This window comes from Leptosomus discolor, chromosome 1 (genome assembly GCF_034619465.1).
Source record: "Leptosomus discolor isolate bLepDis1 chromosome 1, bLepDis1.hap2, whole genome shotgun sequence".
In the NCBI taxonomy this organism is placed as follows: Eukaryota; Metazoa; Chordata; class Aves; order Leptosomiformes; family Leptosomidae; genus Leptosomus; species Leptosomus discolor.
Window position 1 is genome coordinate 157,741,236 of NC_141391.1, and position 14,970 is coordinate 157,756,205.

Sequence of the window (14,970 nt, forward strand, 5' to 3'; positions counted from 1 at the left end):
TACCCTGTTGCCTTCAGGAAAGGAAAAAGATTTGCCCGTCTGTGGTGTTGTAGCACGCAGCTATAGGAAGAGATGTCCCCACATGCATTCAGAGCATAGGGAGGATTATCCCTAACACCCATGCAGGACCCGGATTCAGCCTGGCCCCAAGGAATGCTGGCTCACGACTTGTCACACTCCACTCTCCCCACTCCATCTCTCAGGGGGCGCTTTTCCTGAACGACAGACAGTGTAAGATAGTGCAGCGGCAGCTGGAGTTTGATGGGGGCATCGCCTACGGCATCGACTGCCTGCTGACGGACCCCAGCCTGGGGGGACGCTGTGACAGCTTCTTCACCATGGATTTCATGGTTAGTCCCCTTTTTTTGGTCCCCCACTCTGGCAAAGACACAGCCTGCGGGCCAAACCCTGTCCTCACAGAGACCAGGGCAACGCTTGCAGCACCTTCGGCACTACTGAGATTAAGTCCCACCGCTTCAGGCTGGCTTCATCTGCCGCACTGGTTTGAGCCAAGGTTAAGAAGTGCAGCACAACGCCTGAAAGGCGCACCACAGAAATTCTGAATCCATGCTAAGCAGCACACGGGATAAGCGCTCTCAGTTAAGCGCGGCTCAGCAAGCCCTTACCTATTTTCAGTAATCTTGCTCAGATCAGAGCAGTACCTTGCAATTCATGCAAGCATGAATATGAGCAAAGATGGATTTGCCCCAGCATGCTTTTAAATTAATACATATTCACACTACAAATTCGGTCACAGGGATTGTATTTATGAAGTTCCCAATTACAAAGGAACAGCACTGCTGTCCCAACTGCACAGGGCATTAAGACAGAGAGCTGTCTGGCCTGTTAGCCAGGCTCTCAGTCTCTCACATTGCTTGCTTTCACAGAACTATGCTTTAGCACACCTGAACAGGTACTGTTGGTGTGAACAAAGTTTCCTCTGTGAACTCTGATGTGTATCACAAACAGGAAGTTTTAAAACCCATTTTGAAATGCTTTCAAGACCAAATTTATTTCAGCTTAATTTGAATGTATGAAAAAATTACCTACAAGTAAAAAAGAATTCCATGTAGTCAGTCTTAAAAAAGCTTACCAGAGTTTAAATTTCAGTTATAAAACCGACACTTGTGTGTAACCCATCTGCTCAAGTTAGCTTTTGTTTCATGATTTTGTTAAATGAAATACATACGATTTCCTCAGATCTGGTTAGCACTTCCCAAGAAGTAACCATTTGTCTCCACTCCAAATTAGACATCCAGATCTGATGCAGCCCATGACAATATTTGTTTGAAGAATATCCACCATCATTTCCCTGCTTGTTTAAATCCAGAGATAAGTTTCTTCTTCCAGAACTTTTATTCTTTCATCAAAACTAATTTCTTGCATTTCATTGCATTAAATTAATGCAACTACTTTGTTGTCATTCTCTCTTCTTTCTCCAGAGTTCTTACAATGTTTCAAGAATAATTAGCCTATGCTCTTCTCTGCTTATATTTGCTGCTCTTATAAAACAGACATTTTATCCATTTCAAATAGCCTTTTGTTGCCATTATTTTAATACACTTTTTTTTTTTCTTTTTTCTTTCTTTTCCATTTCATACAACAGGGTCATTGTGTTAGCTGCTTCCGTAATTCTAAATGCCCGCCAGGAACAAAACCAAAGGTAATACATTAAAACGTTGCATTTAAGCAGTCTAACCTGCTCTTCTTTGTACTTCACACAAGCAAACCAGAATAAATTTATTTGAAAAAATGAAAAGGGAACCCTCAACAGTAAAACCACACTGTTAAGTGATGCCATAAAGCCTCCAGAACAAAGCTGTCCCCAGGCAAACATCCAGACACTGGTGGTGAGGGGTGCTTGTCAGTCTCACACAGCATCCATTGTAGCAAATGCTTCGGTTGACTTTGGAGCAGCCCCTCCATCCTCATCAACGGTGCTTACAGTGTCAGGAATAAAAGAGAAGGTGGGCACCTCACACCTGCGCTCTTCACACATCACATTTGGATTCAATGTGCATCAGAAACTGTGATTTAAAGAGGAAAAACCCCAAACCTCCACATAGCACTCATCTTCCTGTGTTTTTCCCCTCTCTCTGCACTGGCACACGCAATGCCCAGGAAGGGATCCAGTGGTGCACATACGAGTCCTACGGGCTGCGGCGGGACGGCTGCCGTAGGAACTGCTCCATGGTCATCCACACAGCCAAGTGCTGCAAAGGCTACTTCGGGCCAGACTGCCAAGGTAGGACCCCCCTCCCCATCACCAGCCCATGGTCTCCCTGAGAAAGGCCGGGTATCGCCCAGCGGCTGAATGCGAGAGCTGAGGTAGGGGGCATGAGGAGGGACCAGCCGCAAGATGGGGGAACTCTGTTGCAAGAGCTGAAGTAAACAGAATGTACAATTGCTTTTCCCCTCCAAATAATCTCTTTTTCACATTTACAGCAAGTTTTAAACTCCATCCTAGTAGCAAACTAAGTGAATACTATAGAGAGTAAAGACTGCTCTGCTGTAACCAAACCTAGCAAGTCTTAATCAGTCACCAGCTGAAAGTTCTTGCAGCAAAAAGACAGACATGAGGTTAATAGCAGTCCTACCAGGACACACCAGAGACACAGTGTATGATTCCTCAGCCACCTGCAAGCACACACACCACTGGTGTAAGCTCAGAAATTGTAGCTTTAACCAGGTGTGACAGTTGGGGAAGCTTTATCTCCAGCTGTTTGTTAGCACACACCGATGAACTGTGTGCTCCTTCATACCCCCATCCTGCAGGGGAACAGTACTGAGGCTCTCACCAGGGCACAAAGGGTCAGGATCCAGGCTAGGATCTCTGCTGGCAGACAGATCTGGGGACACATAGCCCCACCAGCTCACTCTGTCCAGATTTCACGAACAGATACATGGGGGTCCCGAGCAATTTTGGCCAGCCCAGCCTGAGCTGCCCTTTGGGCTTACGCCAGCAGCACACAGGAGGTGCACAGCAAGGCTGGATTTGTGCAGGAGCTGGGCAGTGCCATTCACTGATGGCTCCGAATGAGCAATCACCCAGGTAGCAGCACTCAGACCCAGGGCCGGAACAACACCTTTCTGACAGGAGCTGTGAAAGTGTGTCAAGGAATTTGGAGCATGAGGCTTTCAGTCACAAGTGTCACAGCTGCTTTTGCATGCCCCAAAAGAGATGCATTTACAGGCATTTCCCTGCTCTATGATTTTTACAGAATAATAAAAAATGAACAATGACAATGAATAAACACGCACTTGAGCTAAACAGACACTTTTTTTAAAAAAAAACCTTGCAGCTTGTCCAGGGGGCCCAGAGACCCCGTGCAATAACCACGGCTCCTGCGATGACGGGTACACCGGGACAGGAGAGTGCCACTGCAACAGCGGCTTCAACGGGACGTCATGCGAGCTGTGCTTGCCAGGCAGATACGGTTCCAGCTGCAGGCGTATGTTTAAGTTTCTTTTCCATGCTGTTGTCCGTGTTACACCTAAACTTTTGTCAGTGATGGGTTAAGTAAACCAAGAAATGCTTCCCCCTTTCAACACCAACATTTTTCCTGAGTGCGTCCTCACAGGGGGGATGGCACAAGGTCTCAGAAGGGAGGAGGAAAAGGCAGCAGGGCAGAGGCTTACTTGTTTTCTCTGCAAGGCTCCTCTTATTCTTACATAGTACGTAAGTAACAAAGACTGGAGACAGAGCCTTCATCAACAAGCCTTTCAACTACAACACAGCTTTCTCTCCCATCCCCATAAATGGCAAGTCAGCATTTTAACAATACAGTTCCTCAAGGATTTCAGGAGTCTGAGGCCATGCACTACTTTTGCAGAAGGAAGAAAGAGGACATTGAGATGAAAGCGGTTTGTGAAGAGCAATGGCAGCAAAGAAACTGCTCACATAATCCACTGCATTGTGGTTTTAAACGTAAACTGGGTGGAATCAGGATCAATATCACCCTTTAAACTTAAAGGTTCTCCCAACATAAAGGCTTCAGATGGGAAGTTGCATTAACCCTCCCATCCTAACTGTGTGCACCTGTGGTGCTCATGATGCACATACAGTGGGCTTTATAAGCTAGATATCCTTGGGGTGGAGGCAAGACCCTAGGCTTGAGTGCTGGTGCTCAAGAGTATGCTTACCTGTAATTTATCAATTTTATAGTACCACATAGCATAAACTGTGTGAGCTGGTAGTCTCACCCAGACTGTGTTATCCAACAGAAAAGATATTTTATAACCCCTTCTCTTTAATGCATGTTTATATCAGCCAAAAATTACATAACCAGAGGGTCAAACTCCTTTTCAGCAGGACCAGGTTTTCACAGCATCAGTTTCCCCAGTCCCAAACCCTATTCCTTTTTAAACAACAATATTTCAGGAAGAGGAATAAGGCAAGAAAGGATACTACTTCGTTACATTATAAAACAGAGACACCAATAATTCCTTGAGAAGGACTCAGCACGTAAGCTATTGCAGGGCCCAAAGAGTGCAAAAGAAACATCAACTATAGATTAAATCAGCCCTTCATGCTTCAGTTTGCAGGGCACAAGGGGTAAAACACCACATATAAAAGCAACAAAAGAAATTCAAAAGCTTCTAGTCATAGGAACATCTAAAACAAACAAAAATACAGCTAATTTGCCCATGTTTTACAGCAAAGGTCACTAACCTCGTATTCAGTTTCCTTACTCAGACAGACCTTCTCCCAAGCAGCAACCAAACACTCTCTCTCTGCACACCTTAGTTCTTTCTGGCTAAAAGGCTTCCCCACAACCAGCAGCTGCTGCACATTAGGACAGGATCAGGCTGGGTCTTCAGCTCAGCCATTAACTCCTTCCAGCCACAGTTCTTTGTCAAGTTTGCTACTGTACCAAAATGCAGATCAATACTCGTTTTCATTTTCAGAGGCACATTGAATGAATGCCAGTTATAAAATCATAGAATCACAGGATAATTCAAGTTGGAAGTACCTCAGGAGGTCTCTAGGCCAACGCCCTGCCCAAAGCAGGGTCAGCTCTGTGCTCAAACAAGGTTGTTCAGGGTCTATCCTGTCAGGGCTTGCAAACTTCCCAGGATGGAAACTGTCCAACCACTCTGGACAGTCTGGCCCTCTGCTTGATTGACCTCATGGCAAAAAACCATGAGGTTAAATTTATCTAAATACTTGCTAAACTATCTAAACGGACAGTCTAAGTGATCTTTCTCTAGGGAAAGATTTTCCCCTTTCCCAAAGGCATCTCTGTAAGTGATCTCTCTGCATCTCTTTCGCAGCCTGTGAATGCAAGACCAACGGACAGTGCGATGAAGGATATTCAGGAACGGGACGATGTTTCTGTGAAACAGGATGGACTGGCCGGCTGTGTGAAACCAAGCTAGGTCTCTGCCTCCTCTCACCAGGCTCCATCACATAGAGCCACAGATTGATAGTACTTGCAATTCAACAGAGGGTTTGTGTGAAGGAGAGAGATAGTTAATAAGGTCAGAAGGCCTCACTGGAGGCTAAGGGACTCTGCTCTGGATGCTGAACATGTCCCTTCACCTCCCTGTCTTGTCCTTTGTGAAATGGGAATAGAAGCATTCATCTCCCCTGCGGAGAGGCTTTGGGCTATGTGAAGGAAGATACCACCCGAGAGCTAAGCAGTCAAAAAAAAAAGTTCTTAGAGGTTTTCCAGTTAGCGATACTGGAGGGCTTTTCTTTCTGCATGAAACAAGGGCCTTGCAACATAAAGAGCATCTTCATCCCAGCTGTTCTACCTTCCCCACAGCTCTGCAGCCAGTGTGTTCCCCGAGCTGCTCTGCCAACGCCATCTGCATGGAGAACAACACATGTCAGTGCAAGCCATTTTACAACGGGGATGGGATCACATGCACAGGTGAGCTCCCTCATGCACAGCCTGCTACAAGCAGGTTGTCCCCTATTGCACATGCAGTTACCATCCGGTATGAAATGTTGGCTATCAAACCTAACAAATTCCACAGTTCAGCAAGTGAACCAAATTTAGGATAAATATAGCTGAGTTTTTTCTGAAGCAAGTGGCTGGCTTCAACAGGCTTTACCGGGCAGGAGTATGAGCAAGATGTGTGCTTCAGTCAGGTTTTAGAGACAGCAGGGTTTTTAGCAGAATTTCACTTCCAGGATTTTCTTTGATGGCCTTAGGCAAGGCAGTTCCCCAGTAACAACGTTGGGGATGCAGATACAGCAGAAACAGTCATTCTTTCTGAGCCAGGTGTTTCAGGTTCTCCAAAGTTGTCCTCGCCAGAGCAGAGTCCACAAAAAACATCTCTCTTCAGCTGCCAAAAGGCAAAGCAGAATCCCTGGGGGAGGTGCCATGTCTCTTAAATCAAGGATATCCTGACAAGTGATATCGTCAAATTAGATTAGATACAAGGAAGAAATTCATTACTGTGAGGGTGGTGAGGCACTGGCATAGGTTGCCCAGGGAAGCTGTGGCTGCCCCCTCCCTGGCAGTGTTCAAGGACAGGTTGGATGGGACTTTGAGCAACCTGGTCTAGTGGAAGGTGTCCCTTCCCATGGCAGGGGGGTGGGAACTAGACAGTCTTTAAGGTCCCTTCCAACCCAAACCATTCTATGATTCTATAATTCTATGAAGGCCTTCAGAGCCCTAAAGGATAGCCTTTGGCACAAGTTCAGGAATGCCTCAGGAAATTTAAACACTTTTTTCCCCAAATAAGTGTTTTAGTATTTTTAGAGTGCCTTAAAAATCTGGAGGTGGCTTGTCTTCGTGAAGAACATCGTCTTTGAAAGCAGACTTTACTCACCTGTTTTCTTTTCCCCCGTGCAGCTGCAGACCTTTGCAAACAAAACAACGGTGGGTGCCACAAGGCAGCCGAATGCACACAACTCGGGGTGAAAGTCTTCTGTAGCTGCCAGAAAGGATACAAGGGAGATGGCTTTACATGCCTTCCAATAAATCCTTGCGCCGATGGGTTCAACGGAGGCTGCCATGAGCACGCCATTTGCACTGTCATAGGCCCTGTAAGTTGAATGATTTCAGTCACCAGCAGGGAAGCCCAAGGCATTTCTTCCTGGTGCCAGCAGAAATCTTTTCTGTGGCTGGATCACACTCCACCCCTCTCAAAGTTTCCAAAACAACCTTTACAGAGCTCCAGACTACTTTCTACATTAGTTTGGTATCCTTTCAGCTGAGGGATGAGTTTGACATCTTTGCTCTAGGGAAAGGGGTACTACAGCAAAAGGGATATTTTTCATGTGTAATTTTTTTGTCCCCTTCTTAGCTCTCCCCAGCAGGATATCCTTATTTGCAGTAGGAGTTTGTTGGATTGAAACTGAATTTATTTTGGTAGCTAAACCTAGGCACAGCTGGGAGAAAAGTGTCACTTGTTGGTCGACCAGACTCAGCTTAAAAAGCTTTGCAGCTACAACATAAAAGATCCTTGGCCCTCACGGTCAATATTGAACAAAACTTGTGCCAGTGACTTGATCCAGAATTTGTCCTGATACTTTTGGGATCATTTGTCCATTCCATTTTGGTGGCTTGCCTGATGTGTCTTCCAGGAGCTATCTAGAAAAGCCTTGCCGCTAATCCGTTCCAGCTGCCAACCGTCACAATCCCTGGATGTCACCATCTCCTCCTTGGTTTATAGTTCTCAATTTATTGCTATCAGTGGGCTGCTAAATTCCTTTCATGCTCCCATGCCCTGCCATCTAAATATCATTTTAATAGGTTTGCCATCCATTTTTATTAATTACGTGTCATATAATTCTCCAATGCATGTCATTAGCTTTGTGGATGGAATTATGCTGTGATATTAATTCAGCAAAGCACCCAAGTGGATGTGTAAATGTTTTGCTTAGAAGAATAAATGTCAGTGTCAGAGTTTGTGGTTTGTTGAATCGCAGTTGTTAGTAGCAACTTTTCTGTTTGTCCATTCCTGGCTATATCAAGTGAAATTTTTCCAGCAGTTCAGGATGTTGCTTGAAATACCACTTTTATGTCAGCTAAGTACTTGGCTTAGCCTTTTTTATTCTCTCTCTGACCAGGACAAACGCAAGTGTGAATGTAAAAATAACTACATTGGTGATGGGCTGAACTGCTCGGTGATGCAGCTTCCTCTCGACCGCTGCTTGCAAGACAACGGGCAGTGCCATGCCGACGCTGACTGTGCCGATCTCCACTTCCAAGGTGAGGATGGCACACCATACACGCCATGGGACAGGGACATCATCATCCCTGTGCCAGTGCTCTGAAGTCAGTGGCCAGGATCCTTGTGTCTGTAAGCTCACTCAGTCAGTTATCTATGTCCCCCTGAAACAATGAGAAGACGAAAGTTAGAAAGTGTGCTTACGTACTTTGTGATTTATGAAGCAAGGGATAAGAGCATTCCAGGTAGGAATGCCACCCCTAAGGGATCAATCTGTCCTAACTACATTTCACAAAATTCACAGGTATTTTTATGGCATGGTTGACTCTGCACCCAGATGTGGAAACACCTTCAGGAAGAGCTGGTTCTTCTCTCTCTTTGCAGATACCACGGTTGGGGTTTTCCACTTACGGTCCCCACAAGGACAGTACAAAATGACTTATGAGAAGGCAAAGGAGGCCTGTGCCAACGAGTCAGCCACCGTCGCCACGTATAACCAGCTGCTGTATGCACAGAAGGTGAGGTAGCCTCACTGCAGGAGGAGATCCCTGGAGTGGACCTAGCCACAGCGTAAATGGGGATGGAGGAGCAAGGGAGCTGCTCTGTACTAATAAGCTTCATTTTCCCTCCTTTCCTTACCCCGTGCCCCAAGATATGTTTGGCTGGGAGCAGTTTTCAGACTGTTTGTTGGTTTCATGCCTGCTTATATAGCACTGAAATCGGTTGCCAAGTTCTTTTTTCCAGTGATGCTGGGGTGAGATGGTACAGTCAGACTTACAGAGTGTTTTCATGGGGCTTTTAATTATTATCACTTCTTAAAGAAATGTACACTTCAGAATTATGCTTAAAATAATTTTATTTTTAATGTACGGCTCCAGGAACCTTTTCCCCAAATGCTGTTAAGTGAGCAGACCCATTTCCATATTCTTTTCCTGGAGTGTGTAATAGTCAATGTATGGCTGACATCAATGGGATGAGCATCACACCTTGGGTTTGTAAAACTTGTTTTAGAAGAGTGGGTGAGACTGACTGTGCCTTTCTGGCTCCCTCCCATCTGCGGAAGGAAGAAAGACTCTCACCATTTAGAGACACCTTTAGCAAAATGTGAGTCTGAACCACAGCCAGCACATAAACCTCCCTCCGCTGCCCAAGGAGATCCAGATTGCAGCCGGAGCTGCATGTCTCCTGTGCCTAGTATGAATATTTCCCTTGAAGCAGCAAAGTCAGCAGCGGGGCTGGCTCCAGCACTCCTGGAGACTTACCTTCTGTATTGAGCTGGTTTGTCAGCCCCTCCCATGCTGACAAAAGGTGGGCTAGCACACGATGGGATTGCACATCCCCTTTGGCCTCCACACCCCACTCTGATCCTGCCCAGCTTTGGGCTCGGAGAAGCTTTTCCCAGGAAAGGCTCCTTTGGTCCATACGGGGAGCCGCTGACTTTCAGAGGGACCCCTGTCTCCACAGCCCCTTGGCACAGAGCTCAGCACAGGGCAGGCTGCAGGATGGACGGATGGACAGAGCCCCCTCAGAAAGAGTGCTGGCAGGTTGGGTGCTGCCTGAGTGCTCTCGGGGCAGGGGGTGTTCATTTCATCCGCAGCGCCCCAGCTCCACCACCCAGCTCTTCCCCCTGTGTTCTTTCCCTTATGGCTGTGCTGGCTGCAGGCAAGGTACCACCTGTGTGCTGCCGGCTGGCTAGATGGCGAAAGAGTGGGCTACCCAACCGCATTCTCCTCCCCAAACTGCGGCTCTGGGTATGTCGGCATTGTGGACTATGGGAGAAGAGTCAACCTGAGTGAAACCTGGGATGTCTTCTGCTACAGAGAGAAAGGTAAGAGGGTCCTTTACTGCTTGCCTCTAAGCAAAGGGGAGCAGCAGCCCAGATTTTGGTTCCTTTAATCAGCCACAGGGTGCTAAATAACACTGCCTCTTTTTAACATTTTAAAAAAATCTGTTGCCTGCAAGTTGTTTTTCAGGCACAGGACAACCTAAAGCCTTCTAGCAAAGGGTGTTTGCCCACGGAGCTATCTGTGTTTGTACCTTCCAGAGGTGAACTGCACCTGCAAGCCAGGCTACGTGGGGGACGGCTTCTCCTGCAGCGGGAACTTGCTGCAAGTGCTGATGTCCTTCCCAACGCTGACAAACTTCTTGTCGGTATGGCCCACAGCTGGCGCGCTGCTCGGTCGGGTGAGCAGAGCAAAGCAGGCTCTGGCACCAGGTTGTATCTCAGTGTTTGCTTTACTAGCACAGCAAATACAGGTAACAACAACACACCAGCGAAGTAAGGTGGAGCAGTCTAAGTCTGCACCGTCAAAATCAGAACTTACTGGGTTTTTTCATTATTTGCTCCAAAGAGGTTTCAGGTTTCTAAAACTTCGGAAATAAAATGCTGCTGCAGCTTTAGCTTAAAGGAAATTCTGTGCACAACTGCTCCTGGCTTTTTAAGCATCACAAGCAGTGTGGTGCTTTGTAACTTTATTGAATTGCTGTTGGGGAAAGGCAAAACATTAAAAGGGTCCTTTTCTTGCTGCTGCTCAGAAAGGCATTCTATGTGTAAGCAGCCTCACAGACAGCAAGGGCCCAACTCCTGCAAATCAGTTTAAGATGTGTTCATCAAATCGGCAGCTAAAACTGGGTTCTGAACACAAGCTTCTTTTATAAAGTCACTCCATAATGCTTCATGGCTAATAACAGAAAGCTTCTTTGTCATTATTTATACAGTCTCATCTCTTCAGCTCCCCACACAGGAGCATACACCTGCTCTTTAGTAAAGCTGGATTTTGTTTCTGCCTAGGACATCATGGCTTACTCCAACAGCTCTAGGAAGGGGAGGCAGTTCCTGCGGTACCTCACGGATCTGTCAGTGCACGCCACTCTCTTTGCTCCAAATGATAGCGGGTTAAGGGAAAACGAGGTCAGGGTTTTTTTCCTTTTTTCTTTCCTTGTTTTAATAACACTTTTTAAACAGCCATTGTGGGTTTCTGTATTCCAGTGAAATTTAAGTTTAAAAAAAATAATAATCTTAGTATGACATGACTTCTGTGTAAGCCCACATAGTTTAAACCGTGCTGCTGAAAGAGGTGAGTTCATTGTTTCCATTTCTTTTCTGTAGTTAGGAGTATAAGGTTATCGAGTGTTTGAGTCACTACAGAGCCTTTTCCATCAGGGATTTTAGTTACGCAGTTATAAAGGAGTCTGCTTGAGATGAATCCTCTGGCTTATTAACGTCAAGCACAGTTATTTGAAGAAGGCAGTCAACAGCTTTGGCATCCCCCACAAACACATTAAAAGCATCTACTCTTAGCTTCATTTCTGTGCTTATCCCTCCCCTCCTTCTTTCCATTCATCTGCCAAACATTGTCTCAAATAATTCACATGGGTTTATGCCCTGGTTTGCATCTTCAAGATGTTTGGAACATCTCTGAGGCTCATCACTTCAGGTCATCACACAAAAGAGTAAAATCATTTGTCCCACGAGGATCAATGTCCTGCCTGCGGCAGGCAGCCATCAGAGGCCAGCAGGGACGGAAGGTCCCACTGTTCACATCCAGATTTCCCAATAGCCTCTACCAGATACTGCACTTGCTGCAGCATCAATGGCAAAGAGGGACAAAGTTCACAGGCACTTAACCTACTGGTGAAGCCAGAGGATTAATGAGATCAGTTAATGTTCCTTCTATTTTGCTCTCATTTGCAGACGCTTTCTGGGCGGGACATCGAGTACCATTTATCTAACACCAGCATAATGTTTTATGAGGACTTGACCAACGGAACCACTCTTCTAACTCATCTAGGGGAAAAACTCCTCATTACAAACACCAGGAGCCAGGAACATCAAGCCCCCACTGCTGAACAGGTACCTTTTCAATAAATCTCCCATCTTTGTACTTTTTCACCCCTTATGCTATGCCTATGTAATCAGGTGACACACTGATCCAGAGAGCAATTCGGTAAGGTTAGAGTGGGCAGCAATCAGAGGCTGACTTCAGAAAGCTCTTTCCTTCTGAAAGAAGGCTCAGCCCAGAGACTGCAGGATAGCAGCTGGCAAACTGCAAATTTACAAGTTCGTGAATGACCAAGCTCTGACCTGCAGTACTTGAAGGGAACTGTCCAGGTGGCCTGCAGGAACAGCAGGATGCGGACACAGGCTAAACTCAACCCTTCTCTCAGGCTGGCAGGATCATGGGAGATGGCGTTGTGATAGAGGCAGAGATGAGAGCAGCAGCTTATCATTAAAGAAAGGTGTCGGCATTTGTAAAGTCTCTTGGTAACTTTCTGGGAGAGGCACGAGACGCCAGCACAGCCTTGCTCAGAGCGAACGCAGACAAAACAGTGGTTTGCATTTTTTATTACTATGTCAGTGTTTTTTAAATGCAAAAAATTTATATCCTTTTTGAAAATGGAAAGTATCCTTTGATGTTTTAAGGGAACACATCCTTTGAAAACACACCCAACTTCTCATTTTTTATGAAGAAAATACTTGCTGCCCAAGCATTTAAAATGACATCTGTGACAGCAACCCCTTGAGATCAAGGTTGGGACTCTGCTGTGGGTGATGCTGTACAGCTGAATATGAAAATAAGGAACGTTGCGCCTGTGGGCTTGCAGTTAAAATGTGCTTTAGAGAACGGCACTGGACCCAAGGGAAGTGCCCAACCTGCCACCCAGGGGGGATTTTCACAGCACCAACAAGTGAATGGGTGCTGCAGGAAAAGGCACACAAAAGACATACGTTGCTTTTGCTCCCTTCCTCCTTTGCCTTTTAGGAGAAACTTCTTTGGAACGAAAATTACCATTTTTATTTTTAAAACCACCCTATACTGCAAACCCATCACATTAATAAAGTCTACCCTCATGAGATATCGGGTGTCCCAGCCCAGGGCTTACCTGTATCACTTACTAGCATGCCAGGAGCTCTTTTGGATCACCTTGATCTGATATTTGAGCTAGGAAGCATTCTCCTTAAAAAAAATCCTCCTTTCTTCCAAAGCTGCCAAGGGGATGCGCTGAGCCCATTAACACAGATCTTGCTCCTGCTCTTCAAAGCAGTTGGAAATTTGTAGCTTTTCGTTCTCCCTGGAGGACCTGAGCAAGCCCTCAGTTCCCTCTGCTGCAGTAAAGCCCAGCAGGGTGCAGGGTGGGAAGAAGAGGTGGCAGCCGCTTTCCACACATGCTCCTGGCAGCCAAGCACCCACCTGACCCAGCACACCAGGTCAGAACCCACGAGCTTTCCCCAGGCAGGGCAGCGCAAGGATGAGGGAGGAAGACACAGGGTGTCCGTCACTCTGTAGTGCCACCATGGCTAAGCCCCTTCCTCCCTGGGCACAGAAAGTCACCATGTGCTTCAGCAGCAAAGTACCACCTCATGCCAGGGGCAAGAGCAGGCAGCAGCTCCTGGTTCTGCTCACTGAGGAGAAACCATTTTGCTTGGATGCAATTTAAAGCAGAGCTCGCAATAGCGTAGATGACTGTGAACCCACCCTCCCAAAACACAGACACAGACTGGAGAACCCAGGAGCAGCTCAAAGCAGTCAAGGCCTCCCATTACCAACAGAGTTTGGAGACATGTCAGGGTGGCAGTGTCTGATCCTGTCCTTCTCCCTTCTTGATAAGCTGCCAAACGGAACGACCGCCCAGCTCGCAGGCGCTAGGCCACCAGATAAACTGCAGGCAGCAGCTCCCCATCGGCGCTGAGCCAGCTCTCTCATGCCAGCAAACAGCACGAGTGGCTTCCTCAGCACCAAAAGCAGCTTAACGGAGGCAGGCTGCAGGCTGCCTGGCACTCAGGTGTGACAGCACTCCCAGGCAGAGCTTGGTAATTGCACAGATATCACAAAAACCTTTATTAAAAAAAAAAAAAAAAAAAAAAAAGAAAGAAAAAAGGACAAAGAAATGGCTGAAGGCAATATGCAGGTAATGATGATGGCTACTTCATGCCCAGGAGAGCCATGACCAGCCTGGGGCCACCCCAGGCTGATGTCCAAGAAGGCAGCCATGTAAGCCTCCAAGTGATTTTTCTCTGTGTGTCAGTAACCGAGGTGGGGAAATAGTCTCAAGGTTTATTTCAGTCCCAAAGGAAGGAGGGTCAAAGCTCAGCTCTCATGTCTCCTGGCAGAGCAAGATCAGATACGTGGATGGAAGTGCTATTGTTGAGTGGGATATAATCGCTTCCAATGGGATAATCCACGTTATTTCAGAGCCTTTAAGGGCTCCACCAGTACCTGTAAGTACACAGTGATTTCTTTTTTTTTGGGGTGGTGGGAGGTGGCTGTCACTTATATCGTCCCAAACTCATTGCTGACATTCATATATTCCCAATATGCCGTTTCAGTTTAAAAGGTTACTTCAAAAGAAAATTAGAAGTTGAGAACAAGGTGCCAGTGAAGCTTGTTCAAAATGTTTCTGTCTGAACAAGTTCTTCCCACATTTATTTTATATAAATAAAATAAAAGCTCCATTTTGTAACGGAGGTCATCTTTGTAATGGGGGGTTTATAAAGCTCTGTTTCAGTTCTTCCAAAAAGATCTTTCAAGATCCTAAGGAAAATTTTTTACTCTTGGCTTTGCGTTCATTCCTATCCAAAACAACAAGGTGTTTTGAAAATAGATATTTTTTGCCTGCATGAATCCTTGCAATGGTCCCAGTTACCCAAACGTCTCTTCCATTAGAGAGACCAAACCAGACTGTACATGGTAAAAAGCACAGTTCAGAAAACAGGGTGCTGACCTTTCCATGGAGGGAAGTCGAGTTAGCAGCTGCACTGCTTCAACCTGGAATCAAAATGGTACAGGCCCAGCAGCAGGGAGGCAGGAACGTCATTCTGCTTATTTCCCACCAGCAAAGTTT

The 14,970-nt window shown here is 46.3% G+C and overlaps 1 protein-coding gene across 1 annotated transcript in view; it reads left to right on the forward strand.

Annotated features, from left to right (window-relative positions):
• Positions 1-14,970, forward strand: part of STAB2 (stabilin 2) — an 87,430-nt gene that overhangs the window by 68,530 nt on the left and 3,930 nt on the right. Inside the window, exons 53-66 of the mRNA XM_086468242.1 lie at positions 204-350; positions 1,607-1,663; positions 2,122-2,245; positions 3,303-3,452; positions 5,275-5,379; positions 5,769-5,876; positions 6,807-7,000; positions 8,027-8,168; positions 8,512-8,645; positions 9,790-9,955; positions 10,172-10,278; positions 10,919-11,038; positions 11,822-11,980; positions 14,240-14,347. Of these exons, the coding sequence (XP_086324368.1) occupies positions 204-350; positions 1,607-1,663; positions 2,122-2,245; positions 3,303-3,452; positions 5,275-5,379; positions 5,769-5,876; positions 6,807-7,000; positions 8,027-8,168; positions 8,512-8,645; positions 9,790-9,955; positions 10,172-10,278; positions 10,919-11,038; positions 11,822-11,980; positions 14,240-14,347 (1,821 nt within the window). The remainder of the gene's footprint in view (positions 1-203; positions 351-1,606; positions 1,664-2,121; positions 2,246-3,302; positions 3,453-5,274; positions 5,380-5,768; positions 5,877-6,806; positions 7,001-8,026; positions 8,169-8,511; positions 8,646-9,789; positions 9,956-10,171; positions 10,279-10,918; positions 11,039-11,821; positions 11,981-14,239; positions 14,348-14,970) is intronic.